This window comes from Lagenorhynchus albirostris, chromosome 7 (genome assembly GCF_949774975.1).
Source record: "Lagenorhynchus albirostris chromosome 7, mLagAlb1.1, whole genome shotgun sequence".
NCBI lineage: Eukaryota > Metazoa > Chordata > Mammalia > Artiodactyla > Delphinidae > Lagenorhynchus > Lagenorhynchus albirostris.
In genome coordinates this window covers 4,015,711-4,042,895 of record NC_083101.1, presented here as the reverse complement: position 1 = coordinate 4,042,895, position 27,185 = coordinate 4,015,711, and the positions used below count along the sequence as shown (strand labels likewise).

At 51.2% G+C, this 27,185-nt stretch overlaps 3 protein-coding genes across 8 annotated transcripts in view; 1 reads left to right on the top strand and 2 right to left on the bottom strand.

Moving 5' to 3' along the window:
* The window catches only part of AK8 (adenylate kinase 8), a 128,551-nt gene extending 127,662 nt beyond the window's left edge, over window positions 1-889 (bottom strand). The window contains exon 1 of one of the 2 annotated variants that reach the window (XM_060153983.1): window positions 749-889. In XM_060153983.1, coding sequence (XP_060009966.1) covers window positions 749-889 — 141 coding nt within the window. The remainder of the gene's footprint in view (window positions 1-748) is intronic. The other variant, XM_060153984.1, reaches the window with a different exon arrangement.
* A 1,909-nt stretch (window positions 890-2,798) lies between these two features.
* On the top strand, window positions 2,799-8,223 carry SPACA9 (sperm acrosome associated 9). 2 transcript variants are annotated; one of them, XM_060153279.1, is made up of 4 exons: window positions 2,799-2,921; window positions 6,027-6,204; window positions 7,175-7,322; window positions 8,190-8,223. In XM_060153279.1, the coding sequence occupies exons 1-4, from the start codon at window positions 2,851-2,853 to the stop codon at window positions 8,207-8,209; spliced, it is 417 nt and encodes a 138-aa protein (XP_060009262.1). In that variant the 5' UTR covers window positions 2,799-2,850; the 3' UTR covers window positions 8,210-8,223. The 2 variants fall into 2 exon arrangements, with proteins under 2 accessions (XP_060009262.1, XP_060009261.1); XM_060153278.1 differs by lacking the exon at window positions 6,027-6,204 and having other exon boundaries at window positions 2,821-2,921; window positions 7,175-8,223.
* Window positions 8,224-9,210: 987 nt separating this feature from the next.
* TSC1 (TSC complex subunit 1) overlaps window positions 9,211-27,185 on the bottom strand; it is a 48,448-nt gene continuing 30,473 nt past the window's right edge. For all 4 annotated transcript variants that reach the window (XM_060153975.1, XM_060153977.1, XM_060153976.1 and 1 more), the window contains 12 exons: window positions 26,779-26,897; window positions 24,927-24,996; window positions 24,413-24,517; window positions 23,567-24,125; window positions 22,440-22,483; window positions 21,652-21,818; window positions 20,672-20,854; window positions 19,666-19,776; window positions 18,427-18,549; window positions 15,336-15,523; window positions 15,093-15,254; window positions 9,211-14,684 (listed from right to left, as the gene is read on the bottom strand). In XM_060153975.1, the coding sequence (XP_060009958.1) occupies window positions 14,153-14,684; window positions 15,093-15,254; window positions 15,336-15,523; window positions 18,427-18,549; window positions 19,666-19,776; window positions 20,672-20,854; window positions 21,652-21,818; window positions 22,440-22,483; window positions 23,567-24,125; window positions 24,413-24,517; window positions 24,927-24,996; window positions 26,779-26,897 (2,363 nt within the window). In that variant the 3' untranslated portion in view covers window positions 9,211-14,152. The remainder of the gene's footprint in view (window positions 14,685-15,092; window positions 15,255-15,335; window positions 15,524-18,426; window positions 18,550-19,665; window positions 19,777-20,671; window positions 20,855-21,651; window positions 21,819-22,439; window positions 22,484-23,566; window positions 24,126-24,412; window positions 24,518-24,926; window positions 24,997-26,778; window positions 26,898-27,185) is intronic.

Genomic DNA, 27,185 nt, shown 5'->3' with positions numbered 1-27,185 from the left:
GGGGTATACCCGGAGGAGCAGACAAACGCTCCAGCTTCCCTTTGGCCCTCAGAACCTCGGAGTGGCTGACAGTTCCTCCAGTCCGGCTCCTGAAAGCCTTTACTTCCACGAGATGCAGAAGGGAAACCTGGAGCACATGCAGGGGCACGGCTTTGCCTAAGGTCACACAGGGAGTAGGTAGGTCAGGTCAGGAACTCAGGATGAGGGCGTGGGAGGTGCCCTGAACTCTTGGCCTTGAGGAGGAAGGGCCAGGTAGGAAATGCTGCTGTCCAAATCACAGGGCTGCTGTCCCAGGAGGTGGCCCTCTCAGAGGACGGAAAGGGCCACCTTCAACGCAGACACTCCCCAGCTCAGAAACCAACACTGCAGACGGCCTGGGAATTGTCAGCACCAGATGAGCCCCTTGGAAACCACCTCTTGCAACCTGGCGTCTCACTGATGGGGGAACTGAGAAAAGGAAGGGACCTCTTCCAGATCATGGACTTGACTGGGGCGGGGCCAGGACCAAATCATGGCCAGCATGGCCTGCCCCCTTTCCTCCCTCCAGGGAGGGTCAGGGAGCATCTTTTGGTCGAGCGGTCCCTTGGGATACGATGGCACAGGAGTCGAACAACCCAATTTGGGCGTCCTCTTGGGTAACAAACGTGACCCCTCCCTGATGCGGCGTCGCCGGAGCGCAGCCGGACCGCAGCAAAAGGTTCCCCGGCCACCGCCTGGTGTCGCGACAGGGCAGGGCTGCCTGGGTCACCTGCATCAACTCGAAGACGTGGTTCGCCTCCCCATACTGGGGCATTTCCGGGGGTATGCGGTGCGGAGCCGTGGTCGCGTCCATATCGCCGTACAACGCGTCCGCTCCCTGGTGACCGCTGTCGCTAGGGCCTCGCGTCATCAGCGCGCGCCGCTCCCTGGTGACCGCCGTCGCCAGGGGTGCCGCGCCGTTGCGTCATCAGCACGCGTCGCGCCCGCCCACCGGCGAGGCTGGAGCCTGACCCGGGCACCCGCTCCTCCTCCGGCGCGCTCAGCCGCTTGGGGCAAGTGCTTCCCTGCCCAGGCCTCGTCCGCGCCCCTCTGCGCGCCCCCAGCGGGACACCTCAAGTTTCCTCCAGCTGTGGCCTTCTGGGATCAGAGGTGTCCCCTGATAGGGCCCCCCTATCAAGGACCCCAGTTAGGAGCTCCTTGAGCCACCCCGGCTCTGCTCTCAGGGCCTCAGTTTCCCCATCTTTAAAATGAAGACGCTGAGTAGATGTGGGACAGGGTGCTTGAAAAAGGAGGGGCGGGAGAGTCGAGGGTCCCGTCGGAAACCCTCAGCCCAGCTTGCACCTTCTGAGCCCCCGAGACCCCGCCACTTGCTCCCGGGGCGGGGCGGGGCTGCCCCGTGACCCGATTGCTATGGCACCGGCGGTAACGGTCTGGCCCACGGCCCCGCCCCTTCTCACCTCAGATCTCCCCACCCCACCCACCCCTTCTCCCAAGCCCTGGGAAGGGCCTCCCCGCCCCTCCGGGGCCCCAGACACACACGGAGACACTCCAGCTTCAGGGCGCTCTGTGAGTGAAGGCCGCTCTAGGACAAGCAAGGTTAAAGCAGGCCCGGGGAGGGCCCACCCAAGCCCTGGATTTGGAAACTGGAGGGTGAGGGGGGTGGAGAATGGAGGGGGCCGCCGCTGCTGCCGCTGCCCTGAGAGAGAGAGTTGGCGTGGGACGCGGAGGGGGGAAGGAAGTCTGCGAATCGTGTTAATCCCCGGTGGGCAGCCTGGTAGCTGACGCGGCACTGAATTGGGAGCTCTAGCTCTTGTCCGTTGCTATTTTTAGGAGGAGCTACCGTAATGTGAGCATTATGGAGCGGGAGTATGGCATAGTCAATACAGATTGCCCAGAGTTCAAATCCTGGCTCCGCCCTTACTAGCTGTGCCAGCCTGCTCTGTGCCTCACTTTCCTCCCCTATTAAGTGGGGATTACGGAAGGTTTCCATGAACTAATATGTCAGAAGTATTAGTAACTGGTGTGTAGTAAGTGCACAATGCATAGGGGCTACTATTAGTAATATATCTCATTTAATCTTTGCGCCAACCCTGAGAAATAGGTACCTTCATTCCCATTTTACGGGTGAGAAATTGGAGGCTCAGAACGGTAAAAATTTGTTAGCTGAGCCATTTCCCTTTTCTGGACCTCTTTCCTCATCAGCTGTTGATCATGGAGCGTTAGAATCAGACGAGCCCTTGAAAAGCCTCTAATCCAAACTCCCTCATTTTACAGATGGATAAACTGAGGCCTGGAAAGGGGGAAATTCTAGGCCAAGGTCACTTGTTAAAGGTAGAGCCAGGCTGGAACTACGCGTCCTGACTCCTAGCCAAAGCCTTTTCCAGCAGCTACCAGCCAGGAAACATGCCCTCCAAGGGGAAGAGGCTCGCTCCCCCTCAGAACTGCCTTCTCAGAGCACATACACACTTTGGTAGGCTTGTCAAATTCGACTGCAAAGACAGCTGGGGAAGAAAAGGAAGCTGCCTCACCCTGAACAAAGAACACAACCACCAAGCCTGCAATTTGCACTGGAGAGGTTCAGTTTGCTTCCTGGACATTTCTGAAATGACTTGCCTTCCTCCTCATTTATTTTAAGCCCTAGGCGCTTTTCATACCACGATTTAATCTTCTTTAGCAGCCTGAAAAAATACAAATCAATTAAAGCCTAAAACCTATTGGATAATCAGTTTTTTCCTTCCTCCTCCCCCAGATCAAGAAGTGCCTGCACCCTGCGCCTTTCATCCAGACTAATCTGGCTGCAGTGACTCTTGTTCAAGGGACGATCACTTTGGATAGCTTATTACAGCTCCTCTCACAATACTCCTGGTGCGCATGTCACAAGTCGATAGGATCAAGAACCAAGTCGGTTTTGCTCTCAGGGGCTCTTGGGGCCACCAGTCAAGGTAGGGCTGCTGTATCCCTAGAGAACTTGGCAGTTCCAGGAGGGTGGCAGGGAGCTGGGCACACAGGGCAGCCCCCGAACGCTAGTCCTCGTTGCTCTGCGATGGGGAACAAAGAACAGTCTCACTCGAGCGAAGTGAGGCCCAAGGGTCTAGGTAGTGCAGGCCCTTGGTATCCACTCCCCCCCCCCAGCCACAGTCCATCTGGTATCTGGCGTGTTTCTCTCAATGGGCCATCACTGGGGGCTGGGGGGCAGGGGAAGGAAGGGAGGTATCCAAGATCCCAGGCTAAAGTCGGGCAGAACTGAGTGGGGGAGCTGGCTTGCTCCCGTCCTAGCTGCCTGACCTCGGCTCTGTCATCTGTCGTCTGTCATGTGGGGGTGATCGTGGTTCCCGCTGAAAGGGCTGTAGCAAGGATCTGAGGTGATGCCTGTCCAGGGTTTACCCAGAGCCTCATCGAACCAGCTGGTATTAGGAGGATTGGGCCGAGCCATCTGGGATCTCAGCTCCAGTTCACCCTGCCCTGCACCCACCCACCTCCTGCAAATGCCCCTCTTGCAGACTGTGTAGCCCTTCTGGCCATTCCCATCTGGCTTCCCTGCTTGCTTTTCTCCTTCTCTAAACGACCGTTCACTTCACTTATCCTCATTGTCTGCCTCCCACTCTTAAAGTCCCTCCAGGGTAGGGAGTTTGTCTATTTTGTTCAATGCTGTGTATCCAGCCCAGCACCCTGCAGGTGTCTGGCACCTGGTAGGCACTGTGGCATAAATGAATGAATGAATGAATGAACGCCTGGAGTGCTCTGCACCTCCTTGGCTAGAAGCTTCTGTGTTCGCTCCCACAGCTCTGCCCGACAGTGGGCCCTCAGCCTCGCCCTGGCCACCGCCCCCGCACCTGCTCACGACATTCCCTCTTCCCACCCTCTGCCCAGGGTCCCACCCCTCCGCCCACCTGCCCTCCTCCTCTCCAAAGCCGGCCTTCTTTTCTTTTCTATAAATTTACTTATGTATTTATTTATTTTTGTCTGCATTGGGTCTTCGTTGCTGCACATGGGCTTTCTCTAGTTGCGGCGAGCCGGGGGCTACTGTTCGTTGCGGTGCGTGGACTTCTCATCGCAGTGGCTTCTCTTGTTGCAGAGCACGGGCTCTAGGCGCGCAGGCTCAGTAGTTGCGGCGCGTGGGCTCAGTCGTTGTGGTTCGCGGGCTCTAGAGTAGTTGTGGCGCACGGGCTCAGTTGCTCCGCAGCATATGGGATCTTCCGGGACCAGGGCTCGAACCCGCGTCCCCTGCATTCTTAACCACTGCGCCACCAGGGAAGCCCCCGGCCTTCTTTTCAACCCTCCCCTCCCCCAGGAGGTCGAGCCCTCAGCAGCCTTGGCTTTTCAGGGTGCACATCACGCCTGCTTTTACCTGTCTTGATTGCTGTGTTTCTGGCACCCGCTTACCTTTTGCAGCAAGGTGTGGGCCTCGCTCTACTTGCCCTAGGCCAGGTCCTGGTAAGCCTGCCTCCATGCGAGGTAACAGAAAACCACTGCACCCCAGGTCGACTCATTTCTGCCTCCAGGATGGGGCTGGGGGGCCTTGGCTGGCTGTGGCACGTGTTCAACAAACAGCAGGTCCCACAGCGTCCCCACAGCCCGGCTCCCCTCTCAGCTTGTGCTGAATGGGGCGGAGGTTAAGTAGAAGGAGGCCACTGCCCTGCGTGGCCCTGGACCAGGCCTGTCCCCAGTGGAGCTGCGCTGCTCTGTTGGCAAACACAGGCTACGGCTCCCAGGGGTGGCCTCAGGACGCTGCCGCTAGAGCTGCTCCATTCAGTTTGCAGTAGACCCACCTGGGCTGGTGGGGCACGATTGTCGGGCCCCCTCCTGGCATGGTTCCTTTTTTTTTCGGCCGTGCCTCACAGCTTGCGGGACCTTAGCTCCCCGACCAGGGATTGAACCCGCGCCCTCAGTGGTGAAAGCTCAGACCGCCAGGGAATTCCCTGGCGCGGCTCCTTTATGGCAGCGGGGCTGCGTTTAGCTCCCAGCCCAGGACTGCGGCTCCCAGCTCCAGCTCCCCAGCCCTCCCTCCTGTCGTGTCGTGGAGGCCACCTGGTGGTCTGTTCGCCTTTCATCCCCCTGATGCCGTCTCCTCTTACCACAGAGACTCCCTCATTCCGGTCCTGCTGTGTGAGGACGCTGAGGGAGACCCATTAGAAACAAGCCTCCTCTCCAGCTGGGAGCTGGCAGGAAGCCTGGCTGTGTTCTCCGCACCCCCACCCCAGTGTTCCGGCCCCTTCCACTTGCAGCATCCCACTGGGGCCCCACCTCAGCGCAGCCTCCTCTGACTGACGCGGGGCATGTCCAAGCCTGGGCTCCACGTGTGCCAGGGCCTCGTGGTGCAGGGACAGCCGGCTGTGGCACCTTCAAGGATGCTGGTTAGACACCAGGAAACCCAGGACCTAGTGCGTCTCTGGCACCAGCTTGCTGTGACCCTCTGGGCCTCAGTTTCCCCCGGAAGTTAAGGGGAGTTGATCTACTGAGCTTCCTTCCAGCCTAAGCGTTCCATAAATCCGTGACCTGGAGCAGTTTGCACGTGCCCAGCAGAACTGTGATGTCATGGAGGGCAGAGCCCACTGCCCCTCTCTGCTCAGACGAGATTCTGGGCACGTCGTGCACCTCCTGGGTGACACTGGGACAGTTTGTGAGGCACCAAGAGACAGGACTCCCCGCAGCGTCAATGTTTCCAACCAGGGTCATGCCTGCAAACTCCACAGGAGGCAGGGAGGGGGCACCAGCGGCCAGCTGAGGCCCGGAGAAACTCACGTCTACAGCTGAGGGAAGGAAGTCTTGTTTCACGGCAAAGAACGTGCCCCTGGAGGGTAAAAGGGCTTTGGGTTGGGCTTGGCTCCGTCGCGGACAGCCTGCCGGGTTCTTGAGCAAGTGCACAGCCTCCTAGGGCCTTGTTTCCTTCTCTGCAAAATGGGGATGAAAACAGTCGCTGCTCCCCAGCGTTGTGGGGAGCTGCTGAGCCCTGTGCGCCGCTGAGAGGGGCCGTGGGCATCTCACAACCCCCGAGCTGGATCCGCGGGTCTGGCCCTGGGAGCTCGACTCTCCTCTTCCTTGCGCAGACTCCTCCTCGCCTGTGAATGCGCAGACAGGATGATGAATGAGGTGAAGGAATCCCTTCGAAGTGTGGAGCAGAAGTACCAGCTCTTCCAGCAGCAGCAGTTCACCTTCATTGCTGCCCTGGAGCACTGCAGGGAGAATGCCGGCGACAAGATCCGGCCCATCTCCAGCATCGGGCAGGTGGAGGCTCGCGGGCTCACAGGCGGGGCCGGGCCTCATCCCCTCACTTGAACGCTGAAACCCCAAGGCCCAGAGAGGGCCAGCGCTTGTGCGCCAGAGTCAGGCTCAGACCCTACTGGTGGAGTGAGCCGTTCACTCGTTCCCTCACCAAGTACGAGTGAATGGCAAAGCGGTTGAAAAGCGTGGGCTCAAGGCTCAGCCGGCCAGGGTTTAGGTCCCGGCTCTACCACACGCCACCTCTGTGACTTCGGGCCAGTGATTCATCTCTCTTTATACACTGCATCTGGGAAATGTATAAAGAGCAGCGCACACCTCCTAGGGCTCTTATGCGGATTTAATGAGATCATCAGCAGAACCCACTCTGTCGGCACCTGGTGGTGTCGGCCTGGGCTCAGGACAGGGATGTATGGGGAACAGATGCACACGGTCCCAGCCACTGGGTTCCACTGCGGTTTAGAAACTGCGACCTGCCACGCACATTGCTAGTCACATTTGCAGACGTTGCAGACAGGCCAGGAGAAGGGGATCACAGACCAGTTGTTCCCAGAAGCCCAGGAAGAAGTGGGATGTCTGGAGCCCGGTCCCATGGGCGTCAGCACCACTAGCGTGGTTCCCTAATTCCGAGCCCTGGGGAATCCGCAACACTACCAAATTCTGGAGGAAGCTGTTTAGATACTAGGGTAAAAAGAGTCAGAGGGGCTAAACGGTGTACTTGGGAGTGATCAGAGCAGGCTTCCACAGCTCGTGATCCACGCCTTTCACACCAGGATCTCCTGGGGGCTCCTGGGCCCTAAACCCGCTCAACCACCATGTCTGGCACCGAGAGCCTGGCCTGGTGGGCGCACAGCTCTAAAACCTCCCAGGGGGGTTCTGCAGCGGGGGCAGCTTTAGAAACCCCTGCCCGAGGTCTGGGCCGCGGCACATGAGTCCCTGGGGCAGGGCTCAGCCGGCCCCTCTTGCCGCCCTGCAGGTGGCCTCCCGACATGGCGAACTACCTCAGCTGTCACGAGGCCAGGAACCACTGTGGAGGCGTGGTCAGCCTCATCCCCATCGTCCTAGACATGATGAAAGAATGGGTCGCCCACTCGGAGAAGCTGCCCCGCAAAGCGCTGCAGCACGTGAGTGAGCCCCAGGCCACAGGTACCCAGCCTCGGCTAAGAAAAGACAAGTGGGCAACCGACACAAGACAGCCTCAAACCTATAGGGGCAAAACAGTGTTCAAAACCGCCCTGGAGACCAGCTGGTGGGAAACTGTAACTCAGCTGGTGACCTGCTTGATCCCAATCCCATCCTGTCCCATCCCGTCCCGTGGGGCACTTTGCTACTAAGCTTGGTTTCCACAAGTTGATCCATTTTCACTGGTGCCCACAGTCTTTGCCACTTACTAACCCCCAAGGGGACCGCCCCACGTATGACTGAGAACCTCTTTTCCTCTTGTGCTGTGACTTCTAACTTTTCCTCACCTCTGAGCGTCAGGCTCCGTACTGATGAAGAGGACCCTCACTTAGTGTTGCCTGTAGAGGGTGTCCCGGGGAGGCCGGGAAAGGGCTAGGGCACCGACTGTCCCGCCCAGGCCCAGCTTTCCCAGCTGAGCCGTGCAGCTGGAGGAGGCCACTCAGCTCCCTTCCCGCCGCAGCGGCAGCCATAGGCGAGACGCCACTCTCTGCAAGACAGGGCTGCTCCCGCCTCCCGGGATGCTGAGGGCAGCATGCTGAACTGCTCAGTGTGATCAGGTCTCTGGACCAAAGCCCAAAGGGGAACGAACCCACCTTGCCTCTCCTTTACTTGGGAGAGACTGAGAGCAGCCGGAAGAATTGATTTTGTGGTTCCCGTCCGAGGACAGTTACCTGGTTTTCACAACATAATTGAGGCCCAGACATTGTAAAATGCGTCACTGGCTTCCGAGCTTGCCAGAAGTACTGTCTGACTGTTGGTTTTTGCCTCTTCACAGGGGGCAACTTAGCTTCTGTATTCTTGCTTCCTAGGAGGCGACAGTCAAGAATAAAAAGCGTTCTGCCACCTCTTTGCCTGGCCTGGTTTCCTGGGATTTATCCCTTAAAGAAAACGACATTCACCCTAAGACCCCAGAAGATGCTGGGCAGTAGCCCCACGAGCAAAACCACTAGCAAAGCGCTACCACTGTGGAGGAGAACACACCCAGCTCCAAAGAGGGTCTGCTGTGAAGAGGTTTCTGCCAAAGGCCCACAGAAGGCCAGCCCAGTAACTCCTTGTATAGTTAGAGACCTACTCAGACAAGAACATCTGAATTTTCCAGACAAAACTTACAACTGCCACCTCGATGTCCTGTCCCGAAGGAGCTGATCCCGCTGTTAAATGGGCAGAGCTGACCAATTTCCAGGGCAGCTGGGCAAGCGAGCAGTGGAAAACCACACTGCAGACGTAGCTCTTCACCACTGGTCCTTTCCCAGTAAGGCCAGGGTGGATCTTGCAGTCGTTTGAAGGTAGTTTCCCTCCTTCCTCCAAACACCTGATGGCGTAGGGAAGGTGGTGGACGCGAGCTGCACTCCCTCTTCAGCACACTCGTAAGACACAATCGGCAAGGCTCAGGGTCTGTAAGCGTTTGACAACTTCGGTGCCACCTGCGCTCCTCCAAAAGGGCTGTATTAAACCCGATGTGCCGGCCAACCCCCAGGAAGGCAAGCACCCACCAAAAGCAAGGCTGGATGGCTGTGCAGACCCAGCCCGCCACCTGGTTTTGAGAGCTTCTGGTAGAGATGGCTCCAGTCACCTCCCCCCACACCACCATGACACTTTGTGGGAAGAGCGTGAATTTGAGGCAGATACAGGTAGGATTTGTGGCTCTTTGCCAGAACAAAAGGATCTTACAGGGACTAAAGCCAGATTCCACTTGTCAGCACCCGCTCCAGCCACCCAAGGTCACCAACCAATCCAGACCCTGAGGCTTTCCATCTTTGGACAAGTTCCTACTTTGCCTATAAGCCCCTCAGAGGCCAACGTGAGTCACTTCATGTCAATACAGCAAAGTAGTGCAAAACAATAAATTTTTATTTGTTCACAGTTAAACACAAGCAACTGCCTTGACATTTTAGAACATTCTAAGAAGGACAGCAAACCCTTTTGATTCCAATTCCCATTCACTAAGATTGTACCATTTCCTCTTGCAGTTCGCATTTATGGCATCTGATGTGGATTGTTTGACATGCTTTTACGATCAAGACGGGAAGGTGTAAACCTTTTGACAAGAGATGACTTCCTTAAATTTAGCTAAAAGCAGTCAGCCAAAAAAAATCTGTTTTTCAGTGATGGGACCCCTTTAAACTGCAAGTCAGCCACATATGGTTGATCCATGATTGAGTTACAAAACTAGATTATGTCTTAGCAAAATCTGTTCCTCCATAATGTATTTATGGTCCATAGACGTCTTCTGAAAAGTGATCACTGATTCTTCCTAGTGCAAAATGCCTGGCTGCCTCTTCAATAAGTCAAAGTCTCTGCCGCCAAGAGCAGCGCCGTACCCTCCTGTCCAAACACTGTATCAAGGTGGGGAGAGGGAGGAGGGGTTGGCCTGGGGGGGAAGGGTCTCCTCTAAAAGGTCTACTCCAATGGTTCAACTAGTCTACTTATCCCCGAGGATGGACAATTTTGTGGCACCGGGACGGGAAGGGGGAGAGAAAGCTCCTCTGCCTTCGTTAACTCGTTTCAAGGCCAGAAGCCGTCGTGGGCCCAGGTGCTCGACTATCACAGGCAGGTTCCCCTTGTAGCTACAACCATCTTCTCTCAGGGCGGCACATACGGACTGCAGGACGGAGTGGAGAAGACGGAAACACCACTCCCCCGGGCACATCAGAGTCACGGACGGGGAAATGAGCCACGTGGGGACAAGGGTCACAGCAGCAGCCCGGGGGCCAGGCCCCAACCTCAATGTGTTCTTTCATCTATAAAGAAAAGCTTAATCAAGTGCAATCAATTCCTCTGTTGTGGTCTGGGGGAGGGCAAGGGCACATGTCAGAGAACTCTGGATGTAAACAGATACGCAAACATCTTCGCATACTCGTGGCTGGTCGATTTTAACGCACGTACCTCGAACAGTGAAAATGCCCAGAGTGAGACGTGCCGATTTGGGTCATTCCACGAAAGACAGCTTTCTTCCCCACGCGAGACGCACACTTCTGGGTGGGCTCGGGCTGCTCCCGGAGCCACTCTGAGGAGACGGCGGCCTCTCAGAGCATCCGCACAAGGTGGGTGGCACTCCACCTCGAGAGCAGCTCTGGACTGAGTCTTCACTCTGCCCAAACCCTCCTTAGACCTGTCCACACTTTCTAACACCTCTTACTGCTTTTGGTTAGAAAAACCGCATCTCCACGTAGTACTGTCTTTCACTTGTTCTTCAGTTATTTCTTTCTGGCTTCAAGTGGTATGTTCTAGTATTTGGTGAAAATTCACATTGACTGGTCATAGCACTTTTGTTATATTCTCTACACAGAAACACCAATTTTTTACTCTTAACCATGAGTCTGAACATCTGTGGTCTCCACGGACCCTCTCTCATCATCATGATCATCTTATTTATCCTCTTTACAAAACTACTAGAGTTTTATCTTTCTCAACAAAAACACTGGAAACTACATGTGCTGTTGCAAATGGGGACGGCCCAGGTCTGGAGTTTTGTTTCCCACTGTCCTGGTTTTGCCCAGTGGGAAGCCGGCCTCTGTGGCCATGGTGGCACGGTGGGCTAATCTTTCCAACTGTCAGTGGCTTCCAGGACACCTCCCTGGATTGTAACAGTTTACCTTTTAAGAAAAGTTTGGACTATTTCCACCTAAACACATGACATATATTCTGGCTCACAAAGCAGCTTATCTATCACTTCTCTCTCCACTCACAGAGCCTAATAGGAACCTTCAGCAGCTTATTCCCAAAGGTTGGGCAGTTCTCCCTCCTGAAAAACCCTGCTGACAAGCCTAGGGAGGTCACATCTACCCATCCACCTTATATGGTTGGTCCCAGCACTCATCTCCAAGGAAACCTCTGACCCAAGAAATGGTCTTCATCTCCTACCTTTGGATTTCAGTTAGTTTTCTTATTCATGACCAGATATTTCTTCCAATTCCACAGTGACAAATTTCATAGACTTGTGACAGAACCTTGTCAAAAGCTTTTAAAATCCGTGAACGCTCTGTCTGATAGAGATTCATGTACTTACCTACCTGTAGTAGATTCAGGAGCCCATTCTCTCTATGGAGACCGTGCTATCATCTCCCCTCCCGCCCTCCGCAACGATGCTGCAGTGCTCCCTTTTAAAACAAGGGTTCACGCTCCCAAGACTCCCAAGAAGCAGACTCCAATCTTCTCTCAGGGTCTACGCTGACCCTGGTTAGTGTCAGGTGCTGAGCGGAACAGGTTATGGACACTTTTGGCCAAACAGCTCTGAAGCGGAGGCAAGCCTGCTCCAAGCGACTCCGGTGGAGGTTAACCCTAACGTCTGTGAATACAGGCTCTGCCTTGAATGTGACGGTTCTACTGCCTTTGCCCTGCCTGTTCCGAGGCCTGAATTCTCTCTCGGGAGTTCCTCTACCACTATCACCTTTCCATCCTTAAAAATACTCACTGCAGCATAATCGGGTGACCCGCTGACTCTTGGCAAGTCTATCATTTTCAAAACCAAACCAAACTTTACTATCGACTCAAGTCCTCTGCAATATAGAAGCCTAAATGTTCAGGCTGGGTAACTTCAGCATGACTCCAGGCCTCCATCCCCCAGCCGTGGCTGAGTAAAATCCATGGCCTCCTAGAGCCCAGAGGAAGCTGTGTGCAGCTGCTGGGGTCGGCCACGGTTATGAAGCTGAGCAAACGCATGCCCCGGCGGGAGGAGTATGCCAAGGGCCTCCAGCCCGGGGCCCCAGTCCACTGTACCATGCTGCCTCCTTCTTCCCTGTATTTTTACAATCTGTCCATTAAAAAAATGTTCTCCTTTCTTTACACTGGCCTCCTTGCTTTTGCAGTTAGGGCAAAGGCTTTGATTTAAGTGCCTGGTACCTTTGTTCTGTGGCACAGATCTCCTGGGCTTGGGGAGGGGATAAGCATTTAGAAACAGTTTTAATAGTTACCTTGTAACTTTTCTTTTCCTGGATTTGTTCACGTTTTCCTTTTCTAAATAAAACTGTAATAGGAAACCAGAACGTATTGGATTTTAAGCTTTCCTTTGGAAAAAGCTGAATTAAACATCCATGGTGTCATTAATACTCCACATCAGGCATCCAGCGGCAATTGCTGGCCCCGCGCTGGGCTGGAGCAGTCGGGCACACACCCTTCCTCAAGCTGGGATCCATCAGTCACACCCAGAAATCCTGTCCCAAGGAGGTGGTCTGCCAGTACAGCCATGGTGACGTGGAGTCTCATTCTCTAGCTCCCTTTGGTTATTTAGGAGGCTAGAATATTTATTGCCACACTTTAAAAAACAGACTTTAACCCTCATGTGCTGGAAGCTTCCATACGCACTAAAGTTTCGTACCATTTCAGTTTGCCGTTTCCCTCTTCATGGATGAACCCTTCTACACTTTTAACTGAAAGATGAGAAAGAAAAAAGCCAAGTTCACTGGCTCCTTCCTACCAGTCTCCCCCTGCCTCAGCCTCGGCTGGATCACCAGGCAACAATTCTTAGGCTTCTAGCATTCATTTCGGGAGCACCTGCTGAGTTCAGATTCTCTGCCACGACCCATGTTCTGACTTGCGTCACCTCTCCCGAGCATGTGCAGGCAGCCCACTGGGTCCAGGCAGTCAGCTCTGTCACCCCTCTCCAGGACTCTGCTTTAATGCTCTGCCATGACCAACATGTGCAAGGGGAGCAGCATCAAGCCCCCTGCAGGGTTGGCCCCTGTAAGTCAGCATTGGTGTGAAAAAGCTGTTACCTTTTTGGTGGCCTAGAATCTACTATAGCGAGGCAACTCTCACAGCCTGAGACACGATGGTCGTAAAACTTTGAAGAAACTCTTTGGACCTTCAGAGCCTTTCTGCTGCAGCATCCCAGAGAAGCTGACGTAAACAGGAGGCACACGGGACAGGGAAGAGAGGCAAACAGCTAGCACCGCCCCGCCTGCAGGGGCAGGTCCTCATCCCCAGCACTTTCCTTTTCAGGGAGCTGCTCCAGCCACCATCCTCCCTCCTGCAGAGAGCACACCTGACCACCCACACCCCAGCCTGTAATCAGAACAGTACCAGCTTTCAAGCAAACGCCACATAGGCAAGAGGTAGTGGGGCAGGGGGACAGAGCGTTCCCGAAGGGGAGCATGGTCTCCACAGTCCCAGCTCCAGACTTTTCCAACAACAGACCTTTGTTCACATGGAACTTTCTAGGAAGCTTATCAGAACCGCCAAAAGAACTTAAGAGAGAATAAACCATCGTTTTTCTGGATCTGCGGCTTTAGATGATGGATGTTAGAACCAAAAGCAGTGACAACATCTCATGTAAAAGCTCTCATGTGAAGATGATCAACTTTGCATGTCACATCCTCCTGGAAAGGGACAAAACCAGACTTACCTGTGATGCCAACAATGACCTGGGCTCACGGAGAGCCCGCCCAGCTAACTGAGCTTCAGGAAAGGAGCGGGTGGTGTGTTAGACTCCAGGATTACATTTGGCCTCATATTGCACAGGTTCAAAGGACACAACGATTTGGGGGGAAAAGGAAGAAAATAAAGCTAGTGAGGAACGCACCCTGGCCCTCGGGTTAGTACACGCTGCCAGGTAAATGAAAGAGAGGGTGGCCGAAAGGAAACCGAAGAGGCATTTCAATGCCAGATGCAAAAACCGTTCTGCATTCAGTCAACCGTCAAAGGACCCCCATCCCACTTCCTCTGCGGGAGCTCTAGCCCCTCAACGCCTGGAAACAGGAAAGCTCTGAAACGGGCACTCGCGCCTCCCGTTCCAGGCCGGCGATACACAAGTTAACACTGATTGACACCGTCCCTAGCTGTGCTCGTGCTGCGCCTCATTGTAGTCCATGATACGGAGCTGTCCCACGCTGTCTGGCTTTGGGGGAGGTGGCTGCGGGCCGTCTAGGTTCAGGGGTGGCTTGGCTTCCACACCCGAGTCTTTGCCCAGCTCTGTCTTTAGGGTCTCAGAAAGGCTACTGCTGGTCAGGCTGTCCTCGTCGCACTGGCTCTCACTCTTATTACGAAATAGCTCTCGAGCCTTCATGCCCAGGAAGCTTTTTGAACTAGGAAGTGAGCCGACAGTCATAGGGATGCCCGTAGTGGGCTCTCCCACGGCAGTCTCCCACCGACTGCCGCATGGGCCCACCCTCGGGTTTGGGGGTTTCTCTGGGGTAGAAAGCTCACTGCCGCCGCCGCCGCTGCTGCCACCTCCGCCTCCTCTACTTCCACTACCGCCCCGGGCGCCGCCGGGCCTGGGGACCTTGGTCTCCCCGTTAGGGCCAGATGCCTCTTCATTGTTGTGCCCTGTCACAGAATCCGAGCAGCCGTCACGACAACAGTCGAGCCTGTAAGAAATCCGAGGATGAGAAAGGGAGCCGGTGGTTGCAGTGCCCGTGTTTGGGAAGCATGGAATTACCCGGACACGCGCTCGCCCCGACGCTGAACTCTGCCGGCCCGCTCTATGTTCTAGAAGAGAGGACTCCCGTGTTGAGAGCTCATGAAGAGAAACCTAAGCCACAACCAGGGACATCAGATGGCGATCTTAAGCAGAAACGCCTCCCAGGACCATTATCAAGTGCCTCGGGCCCCAGGACAAGGAACTCAGAAGGGTGGCTGGGTGCTCTGAGGGACGCAGCTGAGAGCTGCAGGCTCGCCTGTCAGGCTGGGACCGCTGCTAACACCACGCGATGCCTCCCTGCTCTGTCAGCGGCAGCCTCATGATGAGGCCATGGCTGCCGACTCTTTGCTCCTACCTTTCTTCCGCTGCTTCGGCTGCTTCTGTTTTTTCTTCTTCAAGTTTTTTCAGGAGGCCATCCTTCTCCAACCTGCCGTATAAATCTAAGATCTCCAATTCAAACACTTGGGTGATCCTCTTCTGAGCTTCATACCTGCTCTCTGCGGCCTGCAGCTGTCCTCTGAAAGATACAGACCACCCCAGAATGTGGGAAGTTCTACTTAAATACATCACAGCAAAAACCTTTCCCCCTGAAAGTTACCTTGCCTGGAGTTTGACATCCTCTAAATATTTTTTCTGTTCCAAAAGAAGGTGGTCTTTCTTGGCTAGATGAGATTCCAGTTCCAAAATCCGTTTTTGAGCAGTATCCAGCCTCTGATTCTGCTGGAGAACATGGCTTCTGTGTTTTTCTAGTTCTTTCCGATATGCAGTTTTCATCATTTCTACTTCCTGAAAACAAAACAAAACAAACAAACAAACAAACAAGGAATCGGAGTTAGTACTTTTAAAAAATGAACATGCCATATCCACTTTGAAAAATCAATGAAACAAACACTGAGAAGGTACTTTATTAGTATATTGCTAGTGGAAATAGAAACTAGTACAACTTTCTGGAAAGTAGGCTGGCAGTAAGTACCTACTAATCCTTGCCTGAAATCTATCCCTTAGGAAATCATTTGAAACATGAATAGACATTTGGGCACAAAAATAATCAGCACAGCATATTCAGAAGAGCAAAAAACTAGAAACTATGAAGTCTAATGTCAAGAAGGTAAGTAAATTAAAGTACATCTTCTATTTAATAAGATTTTTTAAATTATGTGTATCAGTAAAAGATAAAAAAGCAGATTATAAAGCCACGTGAATAGTGTGATCAACTATGTTAACACACACATTCTGAAAACACGCCAATATTCAGTTATGATTTCAACACGGTGGAGGCGTGGGCCGGCACAGTGGTGGTGCAGTTCAGTGCAGTGGAGGTGCAGTTCAGAGTGGTGGCGGTGTAGGCCGGCGCTGTGGCAGTATGGGTCGTTTGTTTTCTTTTCTACTCTTCTCCCTCCCCTAATACCAACTAAGATAAAGCTAGAGACGCAACAGCAATGAACATCTGCAGACCAGGTACCCTGACAAGGCTTGTCAATCACGCCAGGAAGACAACCTGCCTGCTGACCGATGGAAACAGCAAGTGTGCGCTATGCTCAGAGAGAGGTGGAAAGGATGCTCTTCTAACAAGTATATGCTCTGTTTGTGTTGTGTGGCTTTTTTATTGTGGTAAAATATGCATAAACTTAAAATTACCATACATTCGTCTTTTTAAAAAAGATAATAAACCATACGGAGCAAGGAGATGAGCTTCCCTGAAGGCACCCCACCTCGAAGACGACCAGCAAGCCCAACGCTTCCTCGGTCAGAACGGGATCGAGTTAAGCTCAGGACTGGGACCAGATAATGCGGCCGCTCCAGCTACGCCTGATGGCTCCAGGCTTCGGCATAGGTTAGGTAAACAAACTGAACTCTTGTCGGAAACGACAGTAAGTACTTACGGAGAATCAAACAAAGCATTGAACTAGGAACATCTATGCACTATCACTAACTCTCACAGCCATGTAAGAGGGGCTACACCCAGTACCTACCAGCCATTCCCCACCTGACGCTCAGATACCCATTTCTCGTCCCCTACTTGACTGAACAAGAGGAAGCCCAGCTCCAGGTCCAAACACAGGTTCAAAGCCATGGCTAGCTAGGGATGGACACATGACATAATCGTGGCCAATAACAAGGGTGGGAGGTCTGGTGGAGAGTTCCTGGGAAAGGTTTCCTTAATGAGAGAGACCTGCAGGAGGCGATGCTCTCCTCCTCCAGGGGACATCATGACATCTACCTGTGACAGTGTTAACTGTGGCACACACTTTGCAACCAGGAGCACAGACTGCCCAAAGACAAGGTTGAGAGGATAGGTCGAGTGGTGCAGAAGAGGGGAAAGAACGAGGCTCCTTGCTGCTGTCCCTCAGCTGCTGACTTGACCAACCTGGAACTCACCTGCCTCGGGACTTCTTGTCAAGAGATATAATGAAACTCTTTATGGCTAAGCCGGTGAAGTCTTTTTTTGTTGCTGCTTACAGCTGAAGGTTGCAAGTCAGTATCACCATGCGCATTTTATGAACTGTGAAGCCAGGCCCAAAGAGGTCAGGTGGCTTGCTTGAGGTCCCAAGGGGGTAAGTGTTCCAACCAAAAGATAGCACCATCCACATTTCTCTCGGGAGAGTTAGGAGTGTGCTTAAGTAAGCTTTTTCAGAGGTTCTCTAGTCCCTCAGGTCTCTTTTCCCTTCTTTCTTTTTCTGAGGCCATTATACTTCCAAAATTAATGAGAGCTGGTTTCTAGAGAAAGTTCCACATTTAACATCCTTCTAAAGGGAGTCTGAATCTGAGAGTTGAGAGAAGCTGAGAAATAAGAATAACTATTATGAAAATTCCATCTCTCTGATTCTAAGACTACTCCCTACATTTGGCCAAGGGAAAAGAAAACAAAGCTTTACAAAGCAAAAGCCCAAGAAATCCTAAAAAGAAAGCCTGTGTGTGATGAAGAAGTTAGTGACAGGAAGCATCTAAGCATTTATTCTTAAAATTCCATTCCCAACTCATTCACCAACAGTACCCGAGGCTATTTATCAAGTGACATAAAACTTCTGCCTCGACACCACTGGTAAGGCACTAATTAACGTAAGATCATCCCGACACTGGCCTTGTTGCCAGGACTGAACCACCATCTGCTGAAATCAAATTCAACATTACGAAGAAAAAAAATATTTCTAGCAGTATAAACCCACAGCCCAGAGAGTTATATGCTAAACAAAATTAGCTCCCCATCCTTTTTCTTTATCTGTTAGCCTGTCTCTCTCTCTTTAAAGACGGGGGCATGGGTAAGAGAAGGAAAACACTTTTGCGACTTCCCTGGTGGTCCAGTGGTTAAGACTCCACGCTTCCACTGCAGGGGGCACAGGTCTGATTCCTGGACAGGGAACTAAGATCCCGTATGCCATGCGGTGTGGCCAAAGAAAAAAAAAAAAAGAAGAAAAACACTTTTATTACCTAGTCTGTACCAATTACCATTATGTGCTTTCACATATAACTGATTTAATTTCAAAGCAACCCAACTAAGGGAAACAAGTTTGTGTGACAGCTGAAAAGTGCCTGTGTTGCCAGACCAGGGAGAGGTGGAAATGACACTAGGTCTGCCACGCCATCTTTCAGGAAACAATTCATAAGCCATTCTCTGTGCTGTGCCATAGACATATTGCCTGGGTCCTAACAGCGTCCCAGGTAGGGTCTGGCTCCTCAAGCCCACATACCTTTGTGGTGTCTGAATGCTTGTTCTGCAGTTGTTCCAAATACAGCTCGTTGACTTCCCCGAGAACCAACAGCTGCCTGTTCAAGAACTCCATCTGCTGTTGGACCGACTCACTATTTGAGAGCTAACAAAAACACAGAAACAAGCAAAGTGAAAGATCTGACGACGCAAAGCTAGCAAATGGACATTCAACAGGGAACCAGCTAGGAGCACACTATTTCAGGGCTGAGTCAGTGTAAACAAGCCCCATGGTTTCAAATGCCACACCAAAACGGCTGGTGGGGAGGAAGGGATACAAGGGCAACAAAAATGGACAGAAACGTACTTCAAAATTGTCCCTATGCAAAGGGGAAGAGGCGCAGATGCTCCACATCAAAACTGGCCACCCACAGGGCACCTCGAGGAGATGGGTATGTACACAACCACCACAGCAGGGACGTTAGGTCCAGTGGGATAAAGCCCTGGGGTAAACCCACAGTTCTTGAGTAAGTGATTTACGTATGAGTGCAATGACTTCCAAAGAGGGAAAGATCATAGCTCAAAAGCCTGAACGAGCTCTTCACATTTATGTGAACGAAGTATTAAGAACAAGTTCCCAGGATACACACAGACCTGGGCTCAGGCTAGGTAGTTCCCTGCTGCAGGGCCGTCCATGCACTGTCTGATGTTTAGGAGCACCTCGGCCCCTCCCACTCAATGTCAGTAGCATCAAAAACGTCAACCAGTGGTGGTGCAGTGGTTAAGAATCCGCCGGCCAATGAAGGGGACATGGGTTTGAGCCCTGGTCCAGGAAGATCCCACATGCCGCAGAGCAACTAAGCCCATGTGCCACAACTACTGAGCCTGCGCTCTAGGGCCTGTGAGCCACAACTACTGAGTCTGCGTGCCTCAACTACTGAAGCCCGCATGCCTAGAGCCCATGCTCTGCCACAAGAGAAGCCACCGCAATGAGAAGCCCGTGCACCACAGCGAAGAGTAGCCCCAGCTCACTGCAGCTAAAGGGGGCCCACGCATAGCAATGAAGACCTAATGCAGCCAAAAATAAATAAAACACAAAACAAAACAAAAAACGTCAGCCAAAAACGTCTCCAGATACTGCCCAACGTCCCCTGGGGGGAGGGGAGCAGAATCACTCCCTGTTGGGAAGCCCTGACACAGACACACGAGTAATACACGTGTCCTGTCTGGAGGAAGGACATCAGCAGTGGTGTGAGCATGGCCCAGCTTGCTCGCCTCTTACCTTCTGAGACACCTGGCTGAGCAGCAGCTCGGTGTGGCACACCTTGCTGTTGGCCTTCTTCAGCTCTATGCGCAGCTCCGCGATCATGTTCCTGCAGTCCTCCAGCTTCGTCTGCCCAATGAGACGTGCCAGGAAGTTACAGGGTGACAGCAGGCCAGGCCACGGGTGCACCTGGCCATCGGCCCACAGAGAACCGGGAAAGCCTCGTGCCTCTGTCGCTCTACTATTCTTGGGCCATCAGGCTTAAAACTAACTTCTTAGCTTTAAAAAGTAAGTTATAGTTAATTTCTGAGTTTCTGACTGATTATCAAAAGGAAAAACAAAAAAGCGCTTATTAAATCTGCAGTTCCCAAACTGTGCACCAAAGAGCCCTAGGGCTACACAGCAGGCTCGCAGAGGCGCTGTGGGGCTAGTTTTAAATTTCGAGGGAAACACAGCGACATCTACTGGTCATGATGTGAACTACTAGCTAGAGGGAGCTCAGCGTTTCAGTTATCAGGTGCTCTACGTGCCTGTGGAACACGTATTATCTTTGCAAAGCTGGGCTTGTACGTGGTTGCTGTGATAAACATCACCATGAGAAAACCAATGTGAAACAGGAATTGAGGGAGTCAGTGTCTCATCTGATTCCAAGGTCTGAGACTCGGCAGTGCCCAACAGGTACACACACCGCATTTGTAAGTGACCATGGTCACTCAAAAATGAGATTGAAAATTGAAAAAAAAGTATGTGTATTATTTTCTAACAGCTACTAAGTCATTAGGACCTAAATCCTAAGTTGTCTGGATCTACTTACTAGGCAGAACTGTTAGATGTTTCTTTTGGCTGTGGAGTACCAGGAAAAAATTAATGAAATGCCGACAGAACCGTGAACCCAGAAAGCTGGGGACCCTCTGCCCTAAATAAAATGTACCTGACGTGAAATCTACGTGCCACGATTTCAGAGCTGAATCAGGTGCCTTCCCGCCCTTTCCTGGCGGCCTCTGCCGGGCGCCGCAGCGCGTACCTGTAACTCCTGGCTCTGGTTGTAGAACTCCTCCCGGTCATGCTGAAGCTGTCTGATCTGGCTGTGGAGCTGGGTGACCACCGTGTCTCGCTGCTCCTGAAGCTGACTGTATCTGGCTTGTTCTTTCTGCAGACTAACCTTCCATATCTGGATGTCTTTCTCTTGTAACTTCAACTGGTCTTTCTAGCAGAGACCAAAGAGGCCATCATTTTAGCTGCCTTCCAGCACGGGCAGTGACCCTCAAGTTCAATGCATGCTGCAGACACTTCATCTGAACAGGCACGAGCTAACCACAGGCCCAGAATCTGACAGCTCACTGCTGTCTAACTTGGCTTTTGGGCAAGGGTTTCCAAATTCCACGTTAGCAAATGGATCAAAAGTTGCTTAAAGGACTTTTCTCAGCGATCAACTTGCTCCTGATACTTTCAAAAGTCCTAAGCACCAGCAATGAAGTAAGTGCTGGTACTGGCCAAGGTCGCTAAAGTGAGGAACACTGACTGAACGCTTACCTTGCACCAGCAATGCGCAAATGCTTACTGACACGGTTTTTTTAACCACCACAGTTAGAAAGTAGATGCTGCTATTATTATTCTCATTTTACAGAATGGGTAACAGAGGCCTCCAGAGGCTAAATGACTTTCCTAAGGTAATGAGTGTTAGAGCCAAGGTCACTCTCCAGGTCTGACTGGCTTAACTGCCCTCCAAGTTTCTGCCATAAAACTGCTTCAGGAGAGCCGGTTTTACATTTGGAGAAACAAAATCACCTTTTGCCTCTGTTATCATCATAGCCAATTACAGACCAAGAGACACAAAAAAATCACTTGTCCCCGTGGGTTAGAAGAGCTGCAAGGGAATTCAGGGATGTGGCCGTTCACGTATTAACCTCAGAGACGAAGTGACCTGCCCCAAGCCGCACCAGCGGGCAGAGCCAGGATGGAGAGCTCTGGCCTCGACCCCCGCCCGGGCCCCGAGGTGCTCACCATGGCAGCGTTGTGCTCCTCCAGAGCGGCTGCCCTGGTCACCTTGCGCAGGAGCCGCCTGTTCCGAAGCGCGTGCTGCTGCCTCTTAAAACGCTCATAGAGTAACTGGTTGTGCAGTAAAAGCAACTGGTTACGGAGGGAGCGGGTCTCATCTGAGGGAGCGGAGCCTGATTGTAAAGCAGAGGGAGGGTGGCAGAGATGCCTTTTACACAGCGCTCAGTCAAGCCCCAGCCAGTCGTTTGTTAGCTTAAGAAACACGATTCTTGAAGAAACAAAGTCACTCACTTTGCAAATGACCACCTGGTTTCCAGCCACAGTCACTCAGTGGGGAAGGGGGAGGGGCGGTACCTACTACCCATCTTCCTTTTAAAGGAACGCACAGGGGTACAATGTAGGATGGCTCTTTGAGAGCTCCAAGTGTTTTCCCCCACAAATCTGCTATCTATCTATCTATCTATCTATCTATGACTCCATTTCTTGCTTCTTGGTAGGTTATCGCTCAAGAACTGTCCCAGCAGCACTCACTTCACTTGGATCTTTTCTAGGGAAGGCTGGCATGAGGCCTGCCTCTTTGCACTTCTGTTCTCAAGCACGTGGTACTTGCCACTTTTCAAAAATAGGAAATGCTGACTTTGCAACACGTGAGAGACTCTGTACCCAAGCAGATAACCCAGCTGGAGCAGTAGGGAAGGGGAGATGTTTCCTATAGGGCACCTCCTTCAAGGACAGAAAAAGCAACAAAGCAGGATCTCTATGGGCGGGATTTGGAGCTAAAGTAACAACTTTACCTCCGAAGTGGGTCCAGTCGACAGACTTGCTGGGTAAAGACAACCTAGGAAAAAAAAGTTTTTGAGTGACGAAGTTACAGATCTTACCTAGAAAAATTTAACTGGACTTTTAATTGCAGCAACATTAAGTCACTTCCTTGTGGTCACAAGTGCACAGGCATGAGAAAGTTTCAAACACAAAGCCCACCTGGGGTAAGAGGAGGGGCCTTATAGCTGATGGAAGGGGCCCCCATTAAGCACCACCAAGTTTCCAGAGTGGAAAGGCCCTAACTCGGAGCTCATACTGTAGCCTCTGAATTTTGGTCAGCTCTCCAAGGCAACTGAGTGATCAAACACACTGAGAGCTGTTTTCAACCCTCTCTGTTGAGAAGCTACTGTCACCCAAGGTTAAGGAAAAAGCAGGTAATTTACCTGAGTCTATTACACTAAACTTCATTCAAAAAGGGATCATAAACATTACAGTTATCTGTCAAATTCCACCTTAGGTTATTCTACAGAAAAAAAATTAAAACTAGCATTCCCCAAGAGCCTGTTTAGAAATGGCATCACTGTGGACTAGTGATTCCCTTATTCTTTCTCTAGATCACCTTTAAAAGTGTAATAAAGAAGGGGTGAAAACAGTGCTCTCTGGCAGGTTCTTAACCCATGTGAGCAGGGGCAGGCTGCCATGAACTTGCATTGAAATGCTGACGGTTTTTACCTTCCATCTAATGGCCTATGTTACCAAAACAAAACAACAACAAATCTGCCGCTGGAGAAGGAGACTTCGTGACCAGTATTTCTATATTATTTGAACACCATAACCTCATCCTCAAATTTTCAGAGAGCAAAGATGAAAGCATTTGAGCTTCTTCACAGCACAGTGGCACAAAACAGCCCAAATATAAAAGACTCATTTTTAAATGGCCTGTAACCTAAGGAATTACCTGAGTTTAACGCACCTGTGTGGAGGATACACACATTCATGTATGTCAAAGGCAACAGGCTAGAAGGACGCCTGACAAAACAGCGAACCAACTGCCTCTGGTGAGCACAAGAATAATTCCTGTTTCCAACCACCAGCTTCTTGTAGTTTATAATCAAACGGAACGTTTAAAGGAAAAGAGAACAGCGCTGCCGCGCCTCACCTGTTGAGCTCCTTGCTGTGCGCGTCTGCCCCTTGCTGTATCAGTCTGTCCAGCACTTCCATGGGGGAGGCAGAGGGCATGAAGTCCTCCTCCGTGTTCCCTTTTGCTTTCTTTAGCAGTCCCTCCGTCTTCTTGCTGACAAAATGACGGGCAGTCTTTGGCAGTGCCACCTCAAAAAGATGATCGTATGGGGGAGGTTGCCCACCGCCAAACCCCACTCCCCTCTGAGGTGGAATTTTAAAAGGGCTGGGAGTGAGGATGCTGCTCTCCAGAGAGGCCTGGCGCTCTCTGTCCCCGGCAGGGCTCTCCTCGGCGCCTCCGCAGGGCAGGTCTATGGGGGTAAAGGCTTGCTTTGGGGTGTCAGGCCCCAGCCTGTCCAGGGCGGAGTTCAGAGGCTCAGGGTTCGCACCGGTGCCCTGGGCACTGGAGACGGCTGAGTGGGTCTTCCGCGGGCAGCCCGGGAGACTGTCCCGGTAGAAGGGAGAGTCAAAGCCTCCGCGAGGAGCTAGGGGCTCGGCGTCGGCTGTTGTGATCTCAGAGAGTTCTTTAGATATTGCCGCTGCGAGCAGGGAGGGAGAGAAGAGACAGCACAGTCAACAGGCCAACCTGGGTAAGGTCAGGCAGTGTGGGGTTGCACGCTGCCCTGGGCCCCCCAGAGGGACAGATAAACAGTGGCCTCCCTTTACTGGGCACAGGACTCAGAATACAACTCCCATCTCCTCCCCCAAGAGAAGAAAAACCAAGCAAGCCTGTGTGTGTTGACGCTAAATCCTGGTACTAGGGCAGAACGAGGGCTTTATCAGCTCGCAGCGATCCCACGCAAGGCCAGAATCCCGCACGAGTTACCTTCTTCTTTATCTTTTTCAACACTATCTTCTTCAGAAGCCAGGTCACCTAAAAACCCTGGAAGATCACTGAGAGTGACAGACCCTTTGCTCCCAGGTAGCTCTTCTGAAGAGAAACAAAGACAAAGAAACACACTGGTCACCCCCGTCACTGTGAAAACTGCTTCCACTGTAACAGAATAGGTCTACTATGGTTCCTTCTGCTGAAGACAGAAAGCTACCACAGAAAGCCAAAATATTACAATAATCTAACTAAAGGTACCAAAAAATAATCCCACAGAAAATATAACTCTCTGTTCTTAACATCTCAGAGAACAGATAAAGCCACAGTTCGACCAGCTCAAAACACAGGCACTTAAAAGCTTTGGGGGCTGTTGTTATGAGGCTGGCTTTTCGAATTAATTATATGTTTCATTATCTCTGGGCTTCAGTGATTTGCGGTGTTCCAGAATGTCCCTGTTTCCACATATAACCCATAAGAACCAAGCAAGGTCTCCTGTTACCCGAGATTTTACCTAATCCTCTGTCATTCGGAAGATGGTGTTGTCTATGTAGACAGGGCCTTGCGGAATCTGTTCTCTCTTCCTGAAAAGACAGGTACCATTTATATCACAAGGCAGAAAATTGTGTACATGTTCTCTAATATTAGAGAAATATCCTAAACACCTACAATTTTAGCATATTGTAGCGGAGTTTAAAGTTTAGCCCCATGGTTCTCAAACTGTTTGGTCTCAGGATGCCTTCCTATTCTTAATAATGATTGAGAATCCCAAGGACTTTGTTTATGTGGTTATACCTATTGATAGTTATCATGTAACAAACTAAAACAGAATTTTAAAATTATTAATTCACTTAAAAATAACAAACCCAGGAATTCCCTGGAGGTCCAGTGGTTAGGACTATGGCTTTCACTGCTGAGGGCGCGGGTTCAATCCCTGGTCAGGGAACTAAGATCCCGCAAGATGTGCAGCGCGGCCGGAAAAAAACGACCCAATACATGTAAACATAAATAACATTTTTATAATAAATAAAAATAAGTTTAGTGAGAAGCGTCAAGCTGCTTCACATTTTTGCAATCCCTTTCATATCTGGCTTCGGGGAAGAAAGCTGGGTTCTTATGTCTGCCTCTGCTCTGCTGCTAGGCTATTCTGGCTCAAGTGTATGAAGAAAACTCTAGGGCCCACAGATAAGTAGTTATAAAAAGTAAACAGACTGTTTAGATAACTGTGGATAGCCATCTTTGATACTACACTAAAACTTGACAAGGGGTGTTTCTTCAAGGTTAGTTACAGTGCAGAATCTGAAACCATGGCAATTCACTCTTCACACTGTGTCAAGACCCACTGGTCTGCCTTGTCCCCCAAATGCGTCTTTTACCTACGTGTGATTCTGTAACATATACACTGGGCGTGTAGAATACTGGGTCACCAAGTTATGTAGATCTTCTAAGTGTGGCAACATTTCATTATACAATATCAAAAACTCAAATTATTAACCAAGCTTCCCAAGACTTTTCAATCTCATCATAAAAGACTTGGGGAAACTATTAAGCTCTTGGTGCCAGATACCAGTTTTTTAATATTCTAGTTTCACCTTTTTATCACTGGCAACAAATACCGTCAGTTGTTTATCTTGAAGTGACAGACCCAGTTTGTCATCTAAGAAGCTAACTGCCTGCCAGACACTCAGGTATGAATAACCATAGTTTGTCACCAGTTGTTCTTTCAAACAAAACTGCTGCTCCATGAAAAAAAGCAACTAGTTCAGCTCTTAACTCAAATAACGGCACAAGTGCTTGTGGTGGCCACCACACACTGGTATGCACTCAGGTGCTTGATGTCCATTTCCTACTTCATCACAAACAATATTAAACATATGCGTTCTTTCTATGGAATACTCAAGGTTTGTTTTGTTGTTGTTTCTTTTCTTCTGTTAAACTGAAAGAACACATCGAGGAAGAAGAATGCAATGCCCACTAGGAGAGTATGATCTATACTAAGGGGCCAGCCCTTTTACCCACCATTGTTTCTGTGCCATGAGTGTAAGTGCCAATGTGGTAAAAAGGGCGAATAACCACTTAGTATTACTAAGAAAGTAGTTCTGACCTGGCAGATGCCCTTAAAGCGTTTTGAGACCCCTGCAGTGAGCAGATCACACTCTGAGAGCTGCTGGTTAGTCTATTTTTTCTACCTCAACAAAATAAAGGCCATATAGGGTTAGTCTATTTTGAATTGATCTGATTCAAATCCATTACATTTTAGGTCAAACTTCTATCTGGCATAACAGGCTTCACAAAGTGAGGCTGGAAGCACGTCACCGTGCTCGGGCGGGGGGGGTGGGGAGGGCAGCAGAGGAGCCCAGGCAAACCTTCTTGGGGGCTGTGGCCATGGCCTGCGGGAGTGAAATGTGCGCGTAGTCGTCCGAATGGCAGGGTGGGGCTGGAGGAGGAGAGGTTGCAGGGGTTCCCAGAGGAGTTCCTTTTCTACCTGCTCAGAGACAAGAGCAGAATATACACACTTTGAGGAAGTAAAACAATTAGGAAAACTGCCAAATTTGTTTCCGCTTAACTATTACTGCAAAGAAAGCTGCTAGAGTTAACTTTCTGGGGATCTAGATCAGTCTTTTTTTTTTTTTTAGGTTCACTTTATGTGTTGTGAAAGCTCCAGGGGTTGGTATTGTCAAAAATAGGTTTACTACTACAAATGGCTCTCAAACTCACTATTAGATCTAAGAGATAGTTCCTTATCATAAAAGGCCGGCCCCAACCAACCAGT

Bases quoted from the DNA above. Each gene is read 5' to 3' on its own strand.
- SPACA9 (XM_060153278.1), top strand. From the start codon at position 2,851: ATGTCACAAGTCGATAGGATCAAGAACCAAGTCGGTTTTGCTCTCAGG. The intron at 2,922-7,174 runs GTAGGGCTGCTG...GCCGCCCTGCAG, and splicing joins TCTTGGGGCCACCAGTCAAG to GTGGCCTCCCGACATGGCGA.